At 41.5% G+C, this 15,795-nt stretch overlaps 1 protein-coding gene across 1 annotated transcript; it reads left to right on the top strand.

Annotated features, from left to right (window-relative positions):
• Nucleotides 1-54: 54 nt before the first annotated feature.
• On the top strand, nt 55-13,411 carry eefsec (eukaryotic elongation factor, selenocysteine-tRNA-specific). The gene is made up of 7 exons (XM_050037265.1): nt 55-845; nt 2,916-3,123; nt 3,399-3,495; nt 5,264-5,428; nt 6,559-7,203; nt 8,743-8,899; nt 11,805-13,411. The coding sequence occupies exons 1-7, from the start codon at nt 542-544 to the stop codon at nt 11,984-11,986; spliced, it is 1,758 nt and encodes a 585-aa protein (XP_049893222.1). The 5' UTR covers nt 55-541; the 3' UTR covers nt 11,987-13,411.
• The last annotated feature ends 2,384 nt before the right edge of the window (nt 13,412-15,795 follow it).

A 15,795-nucleotide genomic window follows, 5' to 3' on the forward strand; every position in this document is an offset into this window, starting at 1 on the left:
GATAGAGTTTCTGTCAATCATTTGAAACACTCATAACCCCGCCCATGAGAGTATTCATTTCCGGTTGTGTTTCAGTTGCTTTGTCGTAGTAGAAACTGCTAGAAACTTGTCAAAGTGAACACCAGTCTCATATGAATACGGAACTTAAAAGCTGAAGGGTTTTAATCGTCTCATCGACGCTTTATAGATACATTTTAGTCAAAGAGCGGTTATGTCAGGTCAGTTTTCCCCTTTTTACTTTTGTTAGCTGCTAAAACACGTTCCGCTTTACCATGTTGTCCTGAGGATGGACTGCACTGACAGCAAGGATGACGTTTCTCTCAACTGTTTTCATGCTAAAGTAACGTTAAAGTCTCATTTATAACTGTATTTGTTTTGTAAGTCCCAAACCAAATAAAGTAGCTTGTTGTTGAAGGTGTTTCGGGGTTAAAAAGCAACGAACGGAAAGACTGTGGGCAGTTAATACCGCCGTTTAATGCTTCCGTTGAAGTTGAGTTCAAGGTCCAGCTCCGAGTAACGTGCATTACATTTAACTATCAAAATGTCAGAGTCTACTGACAGTCGCACCAAGACGTTGAATTTCAACATCGGGGTGCTCGGACATGTCGACAGCGGGAAGACGTCGCTCGCCAGGGCGCTGAGCAGCACCGCCTCCACCGCTGCCTTCGACAAGAACCCGCAGTCCCGTGAGAGAGGCATCACGCTGGACCTCGGCTTCTCCTCCTTCACGGTGGATCTTCCGGATCATCTGCGGGACAGTGGAGGCCAGCAGCAGTATAACAACTTGCAGTTCACCCTGGTGGATTGTCCGGGACATGCCTCTCTTATCAGGACTATCATTGGGGGTGAGCTCTCTGAATTCTCTGCAAGTCATGGTGCTAAAGTGTCGCTGATGACAGTGAATGAAAGGGTGGTACACACATGGGATACAGTCAGGGTCAGCTGACCTATATACAGGCGACAGCAGCCATGCCTTACCAACTTCACTCAGTTGCCAGTGTATTAGGTACAGGCATACAGCCCAACACAACAGCCAGTTAATTAAACTGTTTTATGAGGTGTTCATTTACAGTGTGGTCATTTTAGAAGCTGTAGTTTGTATTACAAGACTAAATATTAGAAATACTTTTCACTATAGTGAACTTCATAGCCTTCACAAAGCTAGGATTTACTGCAGGGCTGTTGAATAAGATTGCATTAGATTTAGCAATACATACAAAAAAAACCTTGCCAGCTATGTGTGTACAACCGAAGATAAAAACATGCCTCTTAAATTGGCCTTTATCACAGCAGACTTTCTGACTTGTCATAGTCTGAAAGCACAGGTGCTCCTGGTAAGGCTAATAATTATCCATTTTCATTCAAGTGTCTCATTAAGCCATGACAGTTTGATAGTGTGCTTTATACCAGGACTCTGACACCAAAGTGCATGGAGTCTCTTAACCTTATTTACAGGCACACATCATCATCCAAATGTAAAACAGCCATAGATTGGAAAATTGCGCAACTGCCAAAAAAGCAGAGCAGTCAGCTGAGTGTCTCACTTTTTATCTGAAGGTCCAGGGATAAAGTCCCCTGTTCATGCCATTTGATTTTAAGCAACTTGAATCAGGTAGCAAAAAGGGGGAAAACTACCATTTAGGGTTGCAACTAACAATTATTTTCATTGGCAACTGATCTGTTGAATATTTTCGGGATTATTTGATTAGTTATTTGGTCTATAAAATGCCAGACAGTGGTGCAAAATGTCAGTCAGTTTTTCCCAAAGCCCAAGATGACGTCCTCTAATGTATTGTGGTGTCCACAACCCAAATATATTCAATTTGCTGTCTTAGAGGAGTAAAGAAACCAGAAAATATTTACATTTAAGAAGCTGGAATCAGAGAAATTTGATTTTGTTCTTTAAAAAAACACCACTTAAAGTGATTAATTATCAACTTAACTGATTAATCCATGAATTGTTGCAGCTCTTCTACCATTATATAGCTTAACATATTGATGCAAACACTAATACTACTTGGTGCCACTGTGTATTTATAACAATATCAAAGTAGAATGTACTATAATATTAGTACCAGTGTGTCAGTAACATATCATAGCAGAAAATAAGATGATACACTATACTGCTGTCTGAATACTGCAATCATGGTCACAGTAGGATGCTGCTTATATACATCCTCATCGTTATCACACACATATTTAAGTTATCCAGCAGAGGGCGCCTTTTCTCTGCAATCAGCTACACCGGTGAAGTCATATTGCCTTGGATAGTTGGGAGTATGAGGAGAAATAACTCCAGTGGTGTCCAGAGCAAATAATAAGGACCCAGAGGGGCGCTGTCTCTCTTATCCACATTCTCTTTTAGTCCTAACAATTTGTCACACAAATGAAAAACCAGGACTGTTTTTAAAAATGTGAGATACACAGACTTTGGTAGAAGTGATGACCTTGCATCAGGGCGGCAGGCTAGAGGCACTCAAACACTGAATGCTGCTGTGTTGTGTAGCCAAAATGAAATCTATAAGCCAGTGGAGTGGCACATGCTGTAGATTAGGGAGGAAGGAAAGTGTTGGGATTGGGGTATGTTTTAAACTTCCCCTCCTGTCCCAAGTGGGGAGAGCACAGGAAAGAGAGGGAGCCAAATAGAAGGAGAGAAAAGAGGGGAACACAGGGAAGAGAGACTGCCAAAGTCAGGAAAGAAAAGAGGGAAAGGAAAGACAACCAAGTGAGCTGCAGCTCTGGTTTCAACCCTCTAGCCTTTTACTCTCTCTTTGCCTTTGTGCACCCCTCCTCTAATTTCTCTTCTTGTTCTACTGTTATTTTTGGGTATCTGTGTTAAATATTGTTTGTTCTTTTAGCTTGCTGCTTTTCTTCCATGTCAATAAGATATATTTTGCGTTATCTGCCTTTTCTAGGTGCCCAAATCATTGACCTAATGATGCTGGTGGTGGATGTGGTGAAAGGGGTGCAGACTCAAACTGCAGAGTGTCTGCTGATAGGAGAGCTGACCTGCCCTCGCATGGTGGTCGTCCTGAACAAAACTGACCTACTGCCGCCCAACAAGAGACAGAGTGCCATTGAGAAAATGACCAAGAGGCTGCACAAAACTCTGGAGAACACCAGGTCTGCATTTATTACAAGTAAAAGTATCAATCAGGAAAATGTGGAAATGTGGGCCCAGACTGCTAAGTGGGTTAGGGCATCCGGTATACTCCCAGTGGCTCGGGGTTGAATCTCTCCTCAAACTTCCTCATTCATTACACATTCTGTCTCCCTCTCTGCATTCCAGCAGTCTGTCTGTCAGACCCACTTGTTTTTTATTCAGAGTAACTTTAATCATTACTCCAACATCAAAGCATGGAGTGATTCCAGTATGACTGTTTTTTTCTGTCGGCCAGATTTAAGGAATGTCCAGTGATTGCTGTGGCAGCGAAGCCTGGGGGCCCGGAGGCTCCTGACACAGAGGAGCCACATGGAGTGCCAGAGTTAATAGAGGTAAAGTCCGGAAACACACTGGTCCCCCTCCATTGTTACTAATTTAGCTCAAAAGAGCACATAAGCTCTCACTTATGGACAAGTGCTGTTAGTCAGCTGACATTGTTCAAGTTAACTCACCACACAACTGAAACTAACAACAGAATACTGTCTTTGTTCAGACAACAAAGTCCATCAGATAATGGGTGAAGTTGGCCGTTGTTACTGGCACGCTGTTAATTAGTCTGTATTACTTGTTTGATGTGCTACAAAAAATGAAAGTGGTTTATCTCAGAGCAGATAATGATTCAAAGAATTCAGGAGAAGCATGAGTTCAGAAATACAAACATATTTAAGACATATTTGTAGATATTTATGACAGATCTCTATATATAAAAAGATAAAAAATCTTTTAACATGACAACATCATATAATCCTTTGTGTTGTACATAAACACACACTTCAAGCCAGTGGTGTGTGGTCTATTATTAAGGATACTCGGGCGATGCCCCTCCTGCAATTCCAATGGTGAGATACATATTTTAGCCATATTGTAGTGTTGTGTGTATTTAAAGTTCTTCAGTTGCTACTCTAAAATAAATCTTACATCATAACAGACATGTGTGATGATTAATGAAAAAGTACTGCCTTCAGTCTTTGTGTAAGGGCATACTTTTCTCTGTGGAATTATGATTTTCCATCCAGTTAGGCAGATTTAGGATGCATTATTTTGGTAAAAAAGAAAATGAGCTTGAGGGTTGACAAAATTTTGGACTGGTTTGTCACAGTGTGGAAGATTTTCTCATTTTTAGCTGTGCTGTTGGTCCACAAACATTTCCTCACCCTTTGGCAGCCACAGTTTTTGTCCTAGGAGGATGAAATTTGGCACGGAGGTCACACAGTGTGTATGTGTCATGGTGTGTGGCAGTTGGCTGAGGGGGGATTGGGGTGGGGGTGCATATAAGTGCACAACTTCTGAATGGATTCATGTAACATGACCAGACTTTGTAGATACACACACAGAGAGGCAGACATACACATACACACCATTTTGCCATGCCCTGAACCACTTTTCTGAGAAATGCGTCATTGGGCGAGTGACAATTGTTTGTGACGTTGTGTCTGTGTGTGTGTGTGTGTGTGTGTGAATGCATGAACATGTGTATGTATGCTTGTACATGGTCGCAGCTATTGTGAATTTGAGTTTTTTTCCCAACATTCACATTATTTCTGGCTAATGATAATGTTTTTAAACCATCCTGGCAACACTGCAGTAGCTCGAAGGCTACTTGACCGCTGCCTACCAGCTTGTTTGACCAGCTAGTAGCAACTATGGCTAATACAGATAAAGTGTTTGCTGAAAATAGCATTGGTACATTGCTCAAAAATCCATTCAACCGGATGATGTTATTAGAAAAGCTTACAATGAAAAATCTGGGGGAAGAACAGCTGAAGAAGTTGGTCCAGCAAACATAACTTTGTAATTTCTCTCTTGTCAAGCTCTCATGACACAGTATGCTGCATTTGAAGAGGTTATATTTTTTCCTGGGGTGTGAAAAGCCTCAGTACGACTCTCAGCACTTATAACACCAGAGTCAGTGTGTGTGTTAGGCAGTGTGTGTGAGGCTGCCACACGGTCAGACTTAACACCAGCAAGATATGGATCTAATTAGTCCCTCTCTTTTATCTGGTTTGTGTATTTGTGACCTTGCGGTATTATGACAGCAGTTATCTTTTGTGTGAGTAAATAAATGTGTTGCCTTCTTGCCCTTTTGGTTGTCTGTCTCAGCTTTTGAAGAAACAGACGTACCTCCCTCAGAGAGACCCCGCAGGTGACCTCCTGATGGCTGTGGACCATTGCTTCTCCATCCGCGGTCAGGGAACAGTTATGACTGGAACCATCCTGCAGGGGTCGCTGGCCATCAATGACACTGTGGAAATCCCTGCGCTAAAGGTACGGTATTCTAAATCTCTGATATTTACAAGCAGGGAACATACCTAAGAGCTGGAAATTCTTTTAGAGGAACCACAGAGATTCGGAAGTTCAGAAGTTGACTGGAAGCAGGCAGACAGAGGGAGGGATGTCCGAGTGGGTGCAGAGGATGTGTCAGTTTAATGTGTGGGAAGGATGAGGGAACTGGGGGTGGACTGGCAGCACAGGAGTTCAGTAATTTAGACCAGATGCACGTATTCAGCCAGGCTCAGCAGTTTTGTCTGCAGTTTTCATTTTCTCCTCTTGGTGGCAGCAAATGGCCAAATAAACAGTCATTACGGAGCCTTGATTGGTGCCACTACTGTTGATTTGGTCAGCGTGTAACAAACAACAAAAACAACCACAGAAACATTGTGGTGTACCAGATCCCACAATCACAGATGAGTTAGATGGACAGGTAGTGAGATAGATATCTTTTAATTGGTCATTTGTATACTTGTGATTTGTTTGGAGATTTATAGTTAAAAAAACAAAGCACATCATTAGCTATAATTAAGTTTTTATCAAAGCTTGATAGTATTTAAAAACGTATCCAAATTGTCATGTTTTGGTGCCAAATATTATCTTTTCTCTCAAAAATAACATACAGTACTTGGCAGAGACTTTTAAAAGCCTCAGTATGTGTATATATTTAATCATCAGTGGTCTTTACCATTACCATTAATGGGCAAGAGTAATATTTTGACAAATAACACTGTTATCTTTTAAAAGAAGAAGCTTAAACTGCAAGTTGTGCATAATGAACCATGTACTTAAGTATGTGCATATTTTATCAACAAAAAAGTCCTCTGTAGGGCCTTTTCCCTGCAATATATTATAAAACATCTTTGTACTGTGGAGATAATATCTGATATTTTTTCTGTGGTTCATATCATGTTTCTAAATTTTAGTCATAAATTTTAAGTTAAGAAAATTTTGAAAATAGTAAAACAACAAAAAACACATGCATGGATAAAGCATGGTGAGCTCTGAACTTTTTTAAACACAATGTGAATTTGCATACTTTCCAAAACTTTCCAAAACTATTCATTTAACTTATTTTACTAAATTGAAAAATGTATGAATTTTATTTATTGTGTCTCTGCCGTCAGGTGACCAAGAAGATAAAGTCGGTGCAGATGTTTCGGAAGCCAGTGTCCGGGGCCATGCAGGGGGATCGTGTGGGTGTGTGCGTGACACAATTTGACCCCAAACTGTTAGAGCGGGGTGTGGTGTGCACCCCAGGGTCCTTGCGCACCCTCTATGCAGCTGTCATCTCTGTGAGGAAGATAGGCTACTTCAAGGGCTCTCTTGCCACCCGTGCCAAGTTCCACATCACTGTTGGTCATGAGACGGTCATGGCGAGGGTTACCTTCTTTGGCCTGCCACCGGTGGGTGCCTCAGAGCTCCCTTCAGACGCTAAACCACCTCCATCACAGCCCTGCTCGCTGGACACACCCTTCACCTTCGAGAGGGAGTACTTCTACCAGGATGAATATGTCACTGGTCAGGGGGAGGCGAGTCCAGGACCTGACCCAGAGCAGTGGGCCTTGTTGGAGTTTGAGCGGCCAGTCACGTGCCCCTCACTCTGCCTGGTGATTGGTTCCAAGCTGGACACAGACATCCACGCCAATGCATGCCGGTTGGCCTTTCAAGGCCGTCTGCTCCAGGGGTTTGAAGATAAGAGCTATGCTGAGACCACCCTGCCTCGCCTGCGCATCTACAAGACAAAACACAAGGAGGGACAGGTGGAGAGGGTGAGTGGGACACTCAGCACATTTATTTAAAATGGTCCTTTTCTGACTTTCATCCTCTCTGTGTACCCTTGAGTGTTGTCCTTGCTCCTCTGCCCTCTCTATCACCTTGTTCTCCTTCTGGCTCTGATTTTTCTTTGGATGTTTCTCATTGCTGGTGGCACTGGAGCTTGCCTCTCAGACAGAGCCCCTATTGTACAGTCACAAACATGCACACACAAACAAGCATGCACATGCAGCCCTGGTGATCAGTGTTTGAGGCATGGTGGGTATGCATGCCTTCGCATGTGCTGTGACACAGAGGCATGCGTGGGTGGCCAACTGACGCCACTAGCCCTGTCTATCTGTCAGAGGCTGGCACTGTTTGGACACACCTGAGAGGCACAGGAATACCCACATGACTGCATGAGTTCCCTCGCTCCTCTCTGGCTCAGCTTCTTTCTCTCTCTCTCACACATGCCGTTTTGATTTTTTTTCTAGTTAACACTGTTACATTCTGTCCTCCGGTTCATTACGTCCACATCTCATCATATGCTGTTGTTTTCTTATTGACTTCATCTGAGTTATTTTTTTTAAAAAGTCAACACCCTGCGACTCCTCAGTTTGTATTTTCATCTGTGGGTGCACTAAAGATGTTTTGTCTCTTGTCATTCTGCGCTGTACAGTGAAGTTTCTCTGTGTGCTCCCTCCTGCAGGGTCAGACTCAGGTCAGGGGTCAAGTGTGTGAACTAGTTTCCTGCTGTTAGCACCTCAGGCTGTTGACAGCTCCAGTCACTGACTCAGGAGTAGAACAGCGTGTGCGAGAGGTCAGATCGTGGTCATGTGACGTTACATGTGTCCTTCATCTGTCTCCTAGAGAGAGGCAGTTATGTTTCAAGACGTAAGAATTCCTTTTTGTAAAAGAACACATTACTGGCATTGTTGAGATATGATGGCCTCGTCCAGTCACAATTCATACGGTCTGTCGGACGTGTACAGTAACTGTATTTTTTTTTATCAGCGCATCAGTCACGCTTGAGGGACGTCAGGGTCAAATGTTCAAGAATGAAAGAGGGTTAGGCAGAAGAGAGAGGAAGAGCTGGCGGTGGGGGGGATGAGTTGGAGACAGAGCGGTGCCCTCATGTTATCAGATTAGTAGCGGGTTAGATCGACTTAGTGATGGATGATAAGAAAGAAATACAAACAAATATAGCATAAAATGTGCAGGAGGATGAAAGAGGGAGTGCGAGACAGCCAGGCGACGAGCCTCGAAGAATGTGGCTGACGGCGAGTGGTACAGTTGATGAGGGCAGAGGACAGAGATTCTGCTCTTCTTTCTCACCCCGCCATGATGAGTGAAGTCACGACAACACCACAAGATCTAGAAATCAAAGGATGGAAAAATGAGATCAAACTAAAACACATCCTGACATTTTCACAGTCATAATTAGATCTCATGCTTGCACACCATATAACAAGTACTTCTAATCACGTGTGTCACATTTTGTGCTTTCGTTTTATCTGTCATTTGTGCTGCAGCTCATAAAGCTCTCTCTTGTTTAGGTGACGGACGACTACACTGTGATTGGCCGCAACCTGTTCAAGAAGGAGACCAACCTCCAGCTCTTTGTGGGGTTGAAGGTCACACTGTCGACAGGCGAGACTGGCGTTATCGAGGGTGGGTTTGGACAGAGCGGGAAGTTCAAGATCCGAGTACAAGGTAAGGATGACCTGAGGTGAGAAGTTACACACACCAGTAACTCACACAACTGATACTGTTTAATGGAGGCTGAGTCACACGCATCAAACTCACTGTGGTCTTTAACAATGTAACATAGACAAGTCTCCCTGTTCATCAATACCAGAGCACTTTCTCTGTCTTTCCCTGGACGCTGTGGCTCTGTGGACAGTTTTCAGGATGCGGTAAGAGTGGTAGGCCCGACATCCTGAGCCACATTCCCAGGATTCCTCTGGGGATTGCCTGTGTTCCGGGGGAAGTCTGTTCTGTGTTTATTTTACCTTCTGTTGCTCCGAAACCACTGCTCCACACCGGGAGGGAAGAGAAAACAAAAACATTTAGAAAGAGAACCTTACCTACATCCTCTCCGCCGCCTCACACTCACATACTCAAAAGTCTCAGACATACTAAACGCACACATCTTCATGCATGAACATAAAATGAACATCCAGTGGTGTTCATCTGAGACTGCCCGCAGGCATTAGGACAAAGATGGAACTATTCTGCAGGAAAGAAAAGGGGTAGGTCAAATAATTGATACAGCCACATGTCTGAATACGGTCTCCTGCCGTACTTTATCAATACACTGTAGTGTTATCATGATGCTGGAGTTTAAAAATTCGATATGATACTTCGAAAAATATCAATATCCAGTACTATTTTCAATACCATGAGAAAAAATGGACATTGAGGGCTTAAAATTTAACATTTTTATTGAATTATAAATATAACGAGGCTGTCATATGACTGCTTTGTTAGCAGCAGACATCAGCAGAATGACTGTAGTGAATGTTAACAATAAGAGAGTGAGAAAGTACAGCTAGTACCAGTCTATCAATACTGAGGACAACACTAATACACTAGTGTCAATGTCATGTTAGGTTTAGGTGTAACTATCCTTTTACTGCTGACATTTTAACTCTAAGGTTTTACTTCATGGCCTTAATGCTTTTTTGCAAGCTTTACATTTGTATGATGGCACAAATGCGCATGTTCTCCAGAGCTATGTATATATCTTGATCTGCTGGATGATGCATGGCTTGTCGCTATTTGTCCATAGGGCTGCATGATCTGAGGAAAACATGTGATAACATTGTTGAAAATTACTTGCAATAAATAAACAAATATTAAAGTGTGCTCAGTTCTGCCTTTCTGCTGCTGTCACTATAACACTTAAATACAACAAACTGCTTGTTGAATTTTGTTTCAGCAACAAATTGAACAATGAACTGAACACAAAAAGCATCAATAACCAAAAAAGGAATGAGAGATACATTTTAAAATGCCGTTTTATTCTGATACTCTCTTTCAACTTAGTAATGAAATCCCTGAGAGCAACATCGCAGTCTTTCGTGATGTGTTAAACTTTATCGTGCAAGTTGACATCACAATGACAATAAATAAACAATACATAATTGTGCAGCCCTGTTTCTCAGTTTTGTGAGTTTCTGTTGACTGCCTTTTGCTCCACAGACTGTTTCTTTCATTTACTGTCTTTTCTTAAGATGAAGAGAGTGAATGAAAATGTGTAGGAGTGTTTGCTTTCATGCATCCTTCACTGGTCAGTGCTTTTCATTTCTTTCCGCTCGTACCTGCATTATTTCTAGGTATGTAACTTCAACTGGAAGGGTTTGGCCCACGAATGTGCATCAAAATTCCCTTAAGTCTAAGGTGATACAGTCAAAGTCCTTGTTCAGTTTGACCCCAAAATATACATTAAACACACAGAAAAGCAGCAAATCTGCACATTTGAGAAGCTTGAGTGTGTTTGACAGTCTTCTGTTGATGAATTTAGGGGGATAGTGACAATATCATTAGGTCATACTCTTATCTGGTGTAAGCACAGAAAACCCAGTGTTTTAAACCTGATGTTACGCTGCTCCTCCAAAATAAACTTGCTTCCAACTTGGCAACTAACGCTATTTTGTTAGTTGCCAGTTTCTTCCCATATTTGGTGCTCATTGGGTGTTGATTTTGGACCCTGTCTGATGAGTACACCAATAGTCATATCATTAATGCTTCACATGCACTTATCTTGATTCTTATGCTTCAGTGACTGTCCCATTTCCCTTTAAGCCTGTGCAGTATTTTTATTATATAGTAGATATTTATATATATTTTCTGCAAACAAATACCTAGAAATTTTAATATAAATGTGTAAAAATTCACTTCCTGTGTGTCGCTTATATGCGAACACAAATCATTTAAGTCTGGGCGTGTGAGTGTGTTCTGTGGTGGTAAACGGACATTTTCAGCTGATCGTAGATAACACAGAGAGATTTCTGTCTGCGCTGCAACCATAACAACCCTCACATTGGCATAACGATAACAAGAAGAATGCTGGCGCCATTGTACGTGAGGTCAGGCAGCCAGCGTGTAAAGCAGTGAACCCAGAACATTTCTTACCTTCTGTGCGCAAAACTGCAAACAAGCAGCCATGTACAGAGAGAAGGGGGTAGATATGATGGCACAGAAGAATTTGTAATGCGTGCAGGAGCTCAGCGTTCGCAGCAAACAGCTTGGCGTGGCTGAGAACGAGGCCTAAAGTGAAGGAAGTGTGTCAGGATGAGCCAGACTAACGCAGGAGCAGCTGAGACCTGGTTCTCTACACATTTTCATCAGTTACATCAGGAGGATGAAGGCATCAGTTGATCTTGAGGTCAGCACACTGAACAGGCTCCAGCACCTACTGCACACATAACAGGGAAGAATAGATCTCTATCAAGCATCAGATATACCCACACTGAGATGATTAAGTTGACCTAACTACTGTATGTAGTGTAGGACAGTATAATCTAGATTTATTACACAAGAGGATCTATTTAAACAATTGCTGTTTTAGATAATCAACCTTTTTACGTGACCTGCCTGTTTATCTTTTCTTCAGAGGGTCTCAGCTCAGAAACCAAGCAGTTGTTATCCTCCACCTCTAAGAAGAAAGGGAAGGGTGGAGGCAAAGGTGGACCAGCAAATGAAGAGGAGCCCAAAACTGATTCTCAGCCTGTTGGCATTCACTTGCATTTCAAGCGGTATGTCTTTGATCCCCATAAAAAGATGGTTCAGTCTTGACATTAGTTGCTCGCTCTTCAGCCTGACATTGTGTCACAGCGCTTCAGAAAGGCAAAGGGCAGCTTCAGAGGTTGTGCTGAGGTGAGGGGAATACTGGCCTCTGTATCAGGGCTCTGATCGTTCTCTTCTATCAGCCACTGATGGAGACAGTCTGCTGCAATGCAATGACTGTGGAATGCTGAACGCATGTGAAACACTGATTGTTTTTATCTCCCTTTATGGATATGGACTTAATCCAGTTTGCTACATCACAAGGGCGGTGTACGCTCTTCTGTTCCTGATGCATTTGAGTTGTCTTAAAAAATCAGTACTTTTGTTCTTATTCGTCAGTCTGAACCAATTCTTTTGACTTGCAGCAAACTTTTTTTCCCCAGTATGTTTCTAATTCAGTGGAGCCTTGATTGGCGTACACACATCAGCTAGCATTAGGGCTGCATGATATCTGGAAAATATGCAATATGCATATTAAATGTGCATAAACTTTGAAAACTGATAAATAAACAGATATTAAAGTGTATTCAGTGTTCTGCAGCTTTCAGTATACTTCTAAAATACAGTTGCTTATTGAATTAAAAAAAAAGAAAGGAAATTATTCCCAACAATCTTTTATTTAAGATATACTACGCAGGATTTTCCTTAAAAATAAAAAATGTGTAGACTCATACAGAAGTAATTCCTCTAACTCATCATTTTTGACCCACTAGAGGTGTTTGGGTCTGTATTTTCTTATTTTCTTCTTAATTTCTGTGTTTGGGAGTGAATCTGGGGTTGGCTTTTACTTTAACTTTTTCTGGTGAGCATGTTTACAAACCCTAACCAACAAACCTGGATAGTATATCTTTAAAACAAATTGAACTAAACACAAAAGACACCAATAAAAAAGGAATGAATTACATTTTAAAGTGCAGTTTTCTACTCGAAAAATCCCTGAGTGCCATATCACAGTTTTTTTGTGATGTGTTTACAGCTCAAGCTGGCATCACAGTGATCGATAAAAAAAAATAAGAAAAGAAATATAATATATTGTGCAGCCCGAGCTACTGTAGCATTACAGCGTTACTGACCTCAAAGATTTCAACAGATCTCTGTACTCACTGTCTGCGTCTTGCTCTATTGCTGGGCTAAAGGTCATGTTATATTTCAGGTTTCACTGGCTGTTGTGTGATTTCCAAATTATTTGTCCATATTTCAATATTTTTCTTTTTCATATAACTGTACTTTAATTGCAGTTTGTAGAGCTGCAATTCACCAAGAATAGCAAGTATCCCAGAGGTTGCTTAAGTTGAATTGAAAATGGATCTTTTCAGAAAGACAAATAAAGCAATCCTTCTCTGAAATTCTGTTTTCTGTCGTTAGTCGTGCCCTAAATGCATACAATAAGAATATAATAGTTGTGTATACTGTGTGTGGAGTGTAGTAGTTATGTCCCGAACTCAGAACAAGTTGAATTCATCCGTTATTATGAACTTAAACTTTATGTATACTTTTAAGTTTTTCGGGTTTTGAGCAGGAGGTGTCAGAAAAGTTATCACCGAGATAAGTTCATAGCAACATCGCTTTTTGCATTGGATTGTTCACCCACTAATAGGGAACGTGAGCTGGGTTTAGACCGTCGTGAGACAGGTATATATACATATATGCAGTGCCTACGATGGTTTAGTACAGTAGTCAAAACAGATACTGTACCCACATATTTTATTTGTAGTTCCTCTGCACAAAATGCACACTGAACTCTAAACTTTAATGCGTGTCTAGCCAGCGTTTCTCTCTGGTTAGTTTGTTATGCTGTCATCCATACTGTACACCATAATGGGCACATTTTACCTTATAATTTCTTAAATGAGATTTCCAGATGTCACACTGCCCAGAATCAATTCGATACATATACAAACCCAGCTGTAACTAATATCCATAAGAAGTGAACCTACTACTGTAGCAGCAAAGTTTGAAACTGCCTACTGAATCATATTACACTGGTCTGCAAAAGCAATGATCAATACGTGGTGTAAGATTTAGAGATTAAGAAAATGTATCTCTGGCTAATTGTGTACCTTTTATGTATCATTTTGAAAGCAGTAAATGAGTCATACCGGCGTATTTATAGCTGGACATTACCTACTGTTGTATGATGGTCTTTTATTCTGCATCCGATTTAAATTCTTTCTCTTTAAATGTAGGATTTATCATGTTTGAATGAGCGAACAATGAAAAACAAACAGGAAACAGAAGGAGAAATATAACAATGACAGTCCATGTTGTGGGTGATTGATGGTGCCATTATTCAGCCAGTCATTGAGAACTGCACAGAGTGGAAATGATTATGCCTCTGTGTGTCTGTGAGTGTTCTATGTGTGTGTGTGTGTGTGTGTGTGTATATATGTGTGTCCATCCCATCACAGCAGTGTTGTGGGGCGGGACAGTGAGAGTGCAGGACACTCAGTATGTAGCAGATGATGTCAGCAAACTGTCCCTGTGAACAGCAACTCTATCTCAGCAGGAATCTGTGGAAATTGGAGAGAGAGAGGGAGGAGGGAGGAGCAGCAGGAGCAAGAGGGGACACTGGAAGGATTGTTCCTCTGAGTGACAGTCCTTTTAGTCTTATCTCCTCTCGTTCCTCTTATAGAAAACCAGACGGGGGGAGCAAAAAAAATAAAAAATCTTTCGCTTTTTACTCCTGTGTCTCTCCAATTTCTCTTTCTTGCTCCACCCCCCCTTTCATTCTCCATCCATTGCAGTTTTATTGAAAATCTTTTATTGTGTCCATTACTGGTCTGATGTCTCCTCATGAGAGAAAGTAATGGGAATCATCTTTAAAGCTCCTAAATATTTCCTTTAATGTCATAATTTCACAGCCAGACCATGACCATGCACAACTTTGCTGCAACTTAGTATTTTTTAAATCTAAAACCTAGTCTTCACATTTAATCAGAACCATATTTAATATCCAATCTGTATCTTTATCTGCATGTTACACTTCTTTAAACTACAAAACATGCATGCACACTAATATATAAATTAGCTGAAAGCCATTCTTGCTGTACATTACAACTAAATTGAAAGAAGAAAAACATTTTGCCTTAATAGAATTGTAAACACTGAATCAATTTGCCAGTGTGTCTTGTTAGAAGATGATTATTTTCATCCTACTTGTCTTGATAAAGATCCTCTCACATTTCATTAACACAGACGCTGTGTGCACGACATTTCCCCCACTATGTTTTAACATGCATGCTAATCCTGTTTTGTGTGTGTGTGTGTGTGTGTGTGTGTGTGTGTGTGGCGAGAGAGAGACACCGCAGTCCTTTCCGAGCTTAGGTGAGGAGGTTTTGGGTGGACTTCATAATCCGATTTTAGAGCAGCGGCTGATTGTGGCAGAAGGTAACAGAGAGGGAGGCTATGGGACTGCAGCTGGGAGTGCGTTCTCACCTCGGCTCATCACACACACACACACATACACACATACACATACACATACACACACACAAACCTAACCTTAACCCAAGACTTCACCCCAAAATGGAATGATTTACGTCAGTATGAAGAAGAAAGATGCAAATACTTTTTAAAATTGCTACGTGCTGAGAGAAAACATAGAAAAAGGACTGTGGCTTTTGCTTTTGCTCAAGATGTAGAAAACCTAAAACTACCAGAATGCACTGCGCCACCCCAGACTAAGTCCATATGAACAGCCCCCACCCCCGACCTCGTACATGGAATTTGAATGGAAGAGCTCTGAGGTCACAAGTTCAATTTGAACGCAGCACAATAAACGCTCGTGCTGGTGGGTGACATAATTTGAGCTTGGCTGT

The sequence above is a fragment of the Epinephelus moara genome, chromosome 24, assembly GCF_006386435.1.
Source record: "Epinephelus moara isolate mb chromosome 24, YSFRI_EMoa_1.0, whole genome shotgun sequence".
NCBI lineage: Eukaryota > Metazoa > Chordata > Actinopteri > Perciformes > Serranidae > Epinephelus > Epinephelus moara.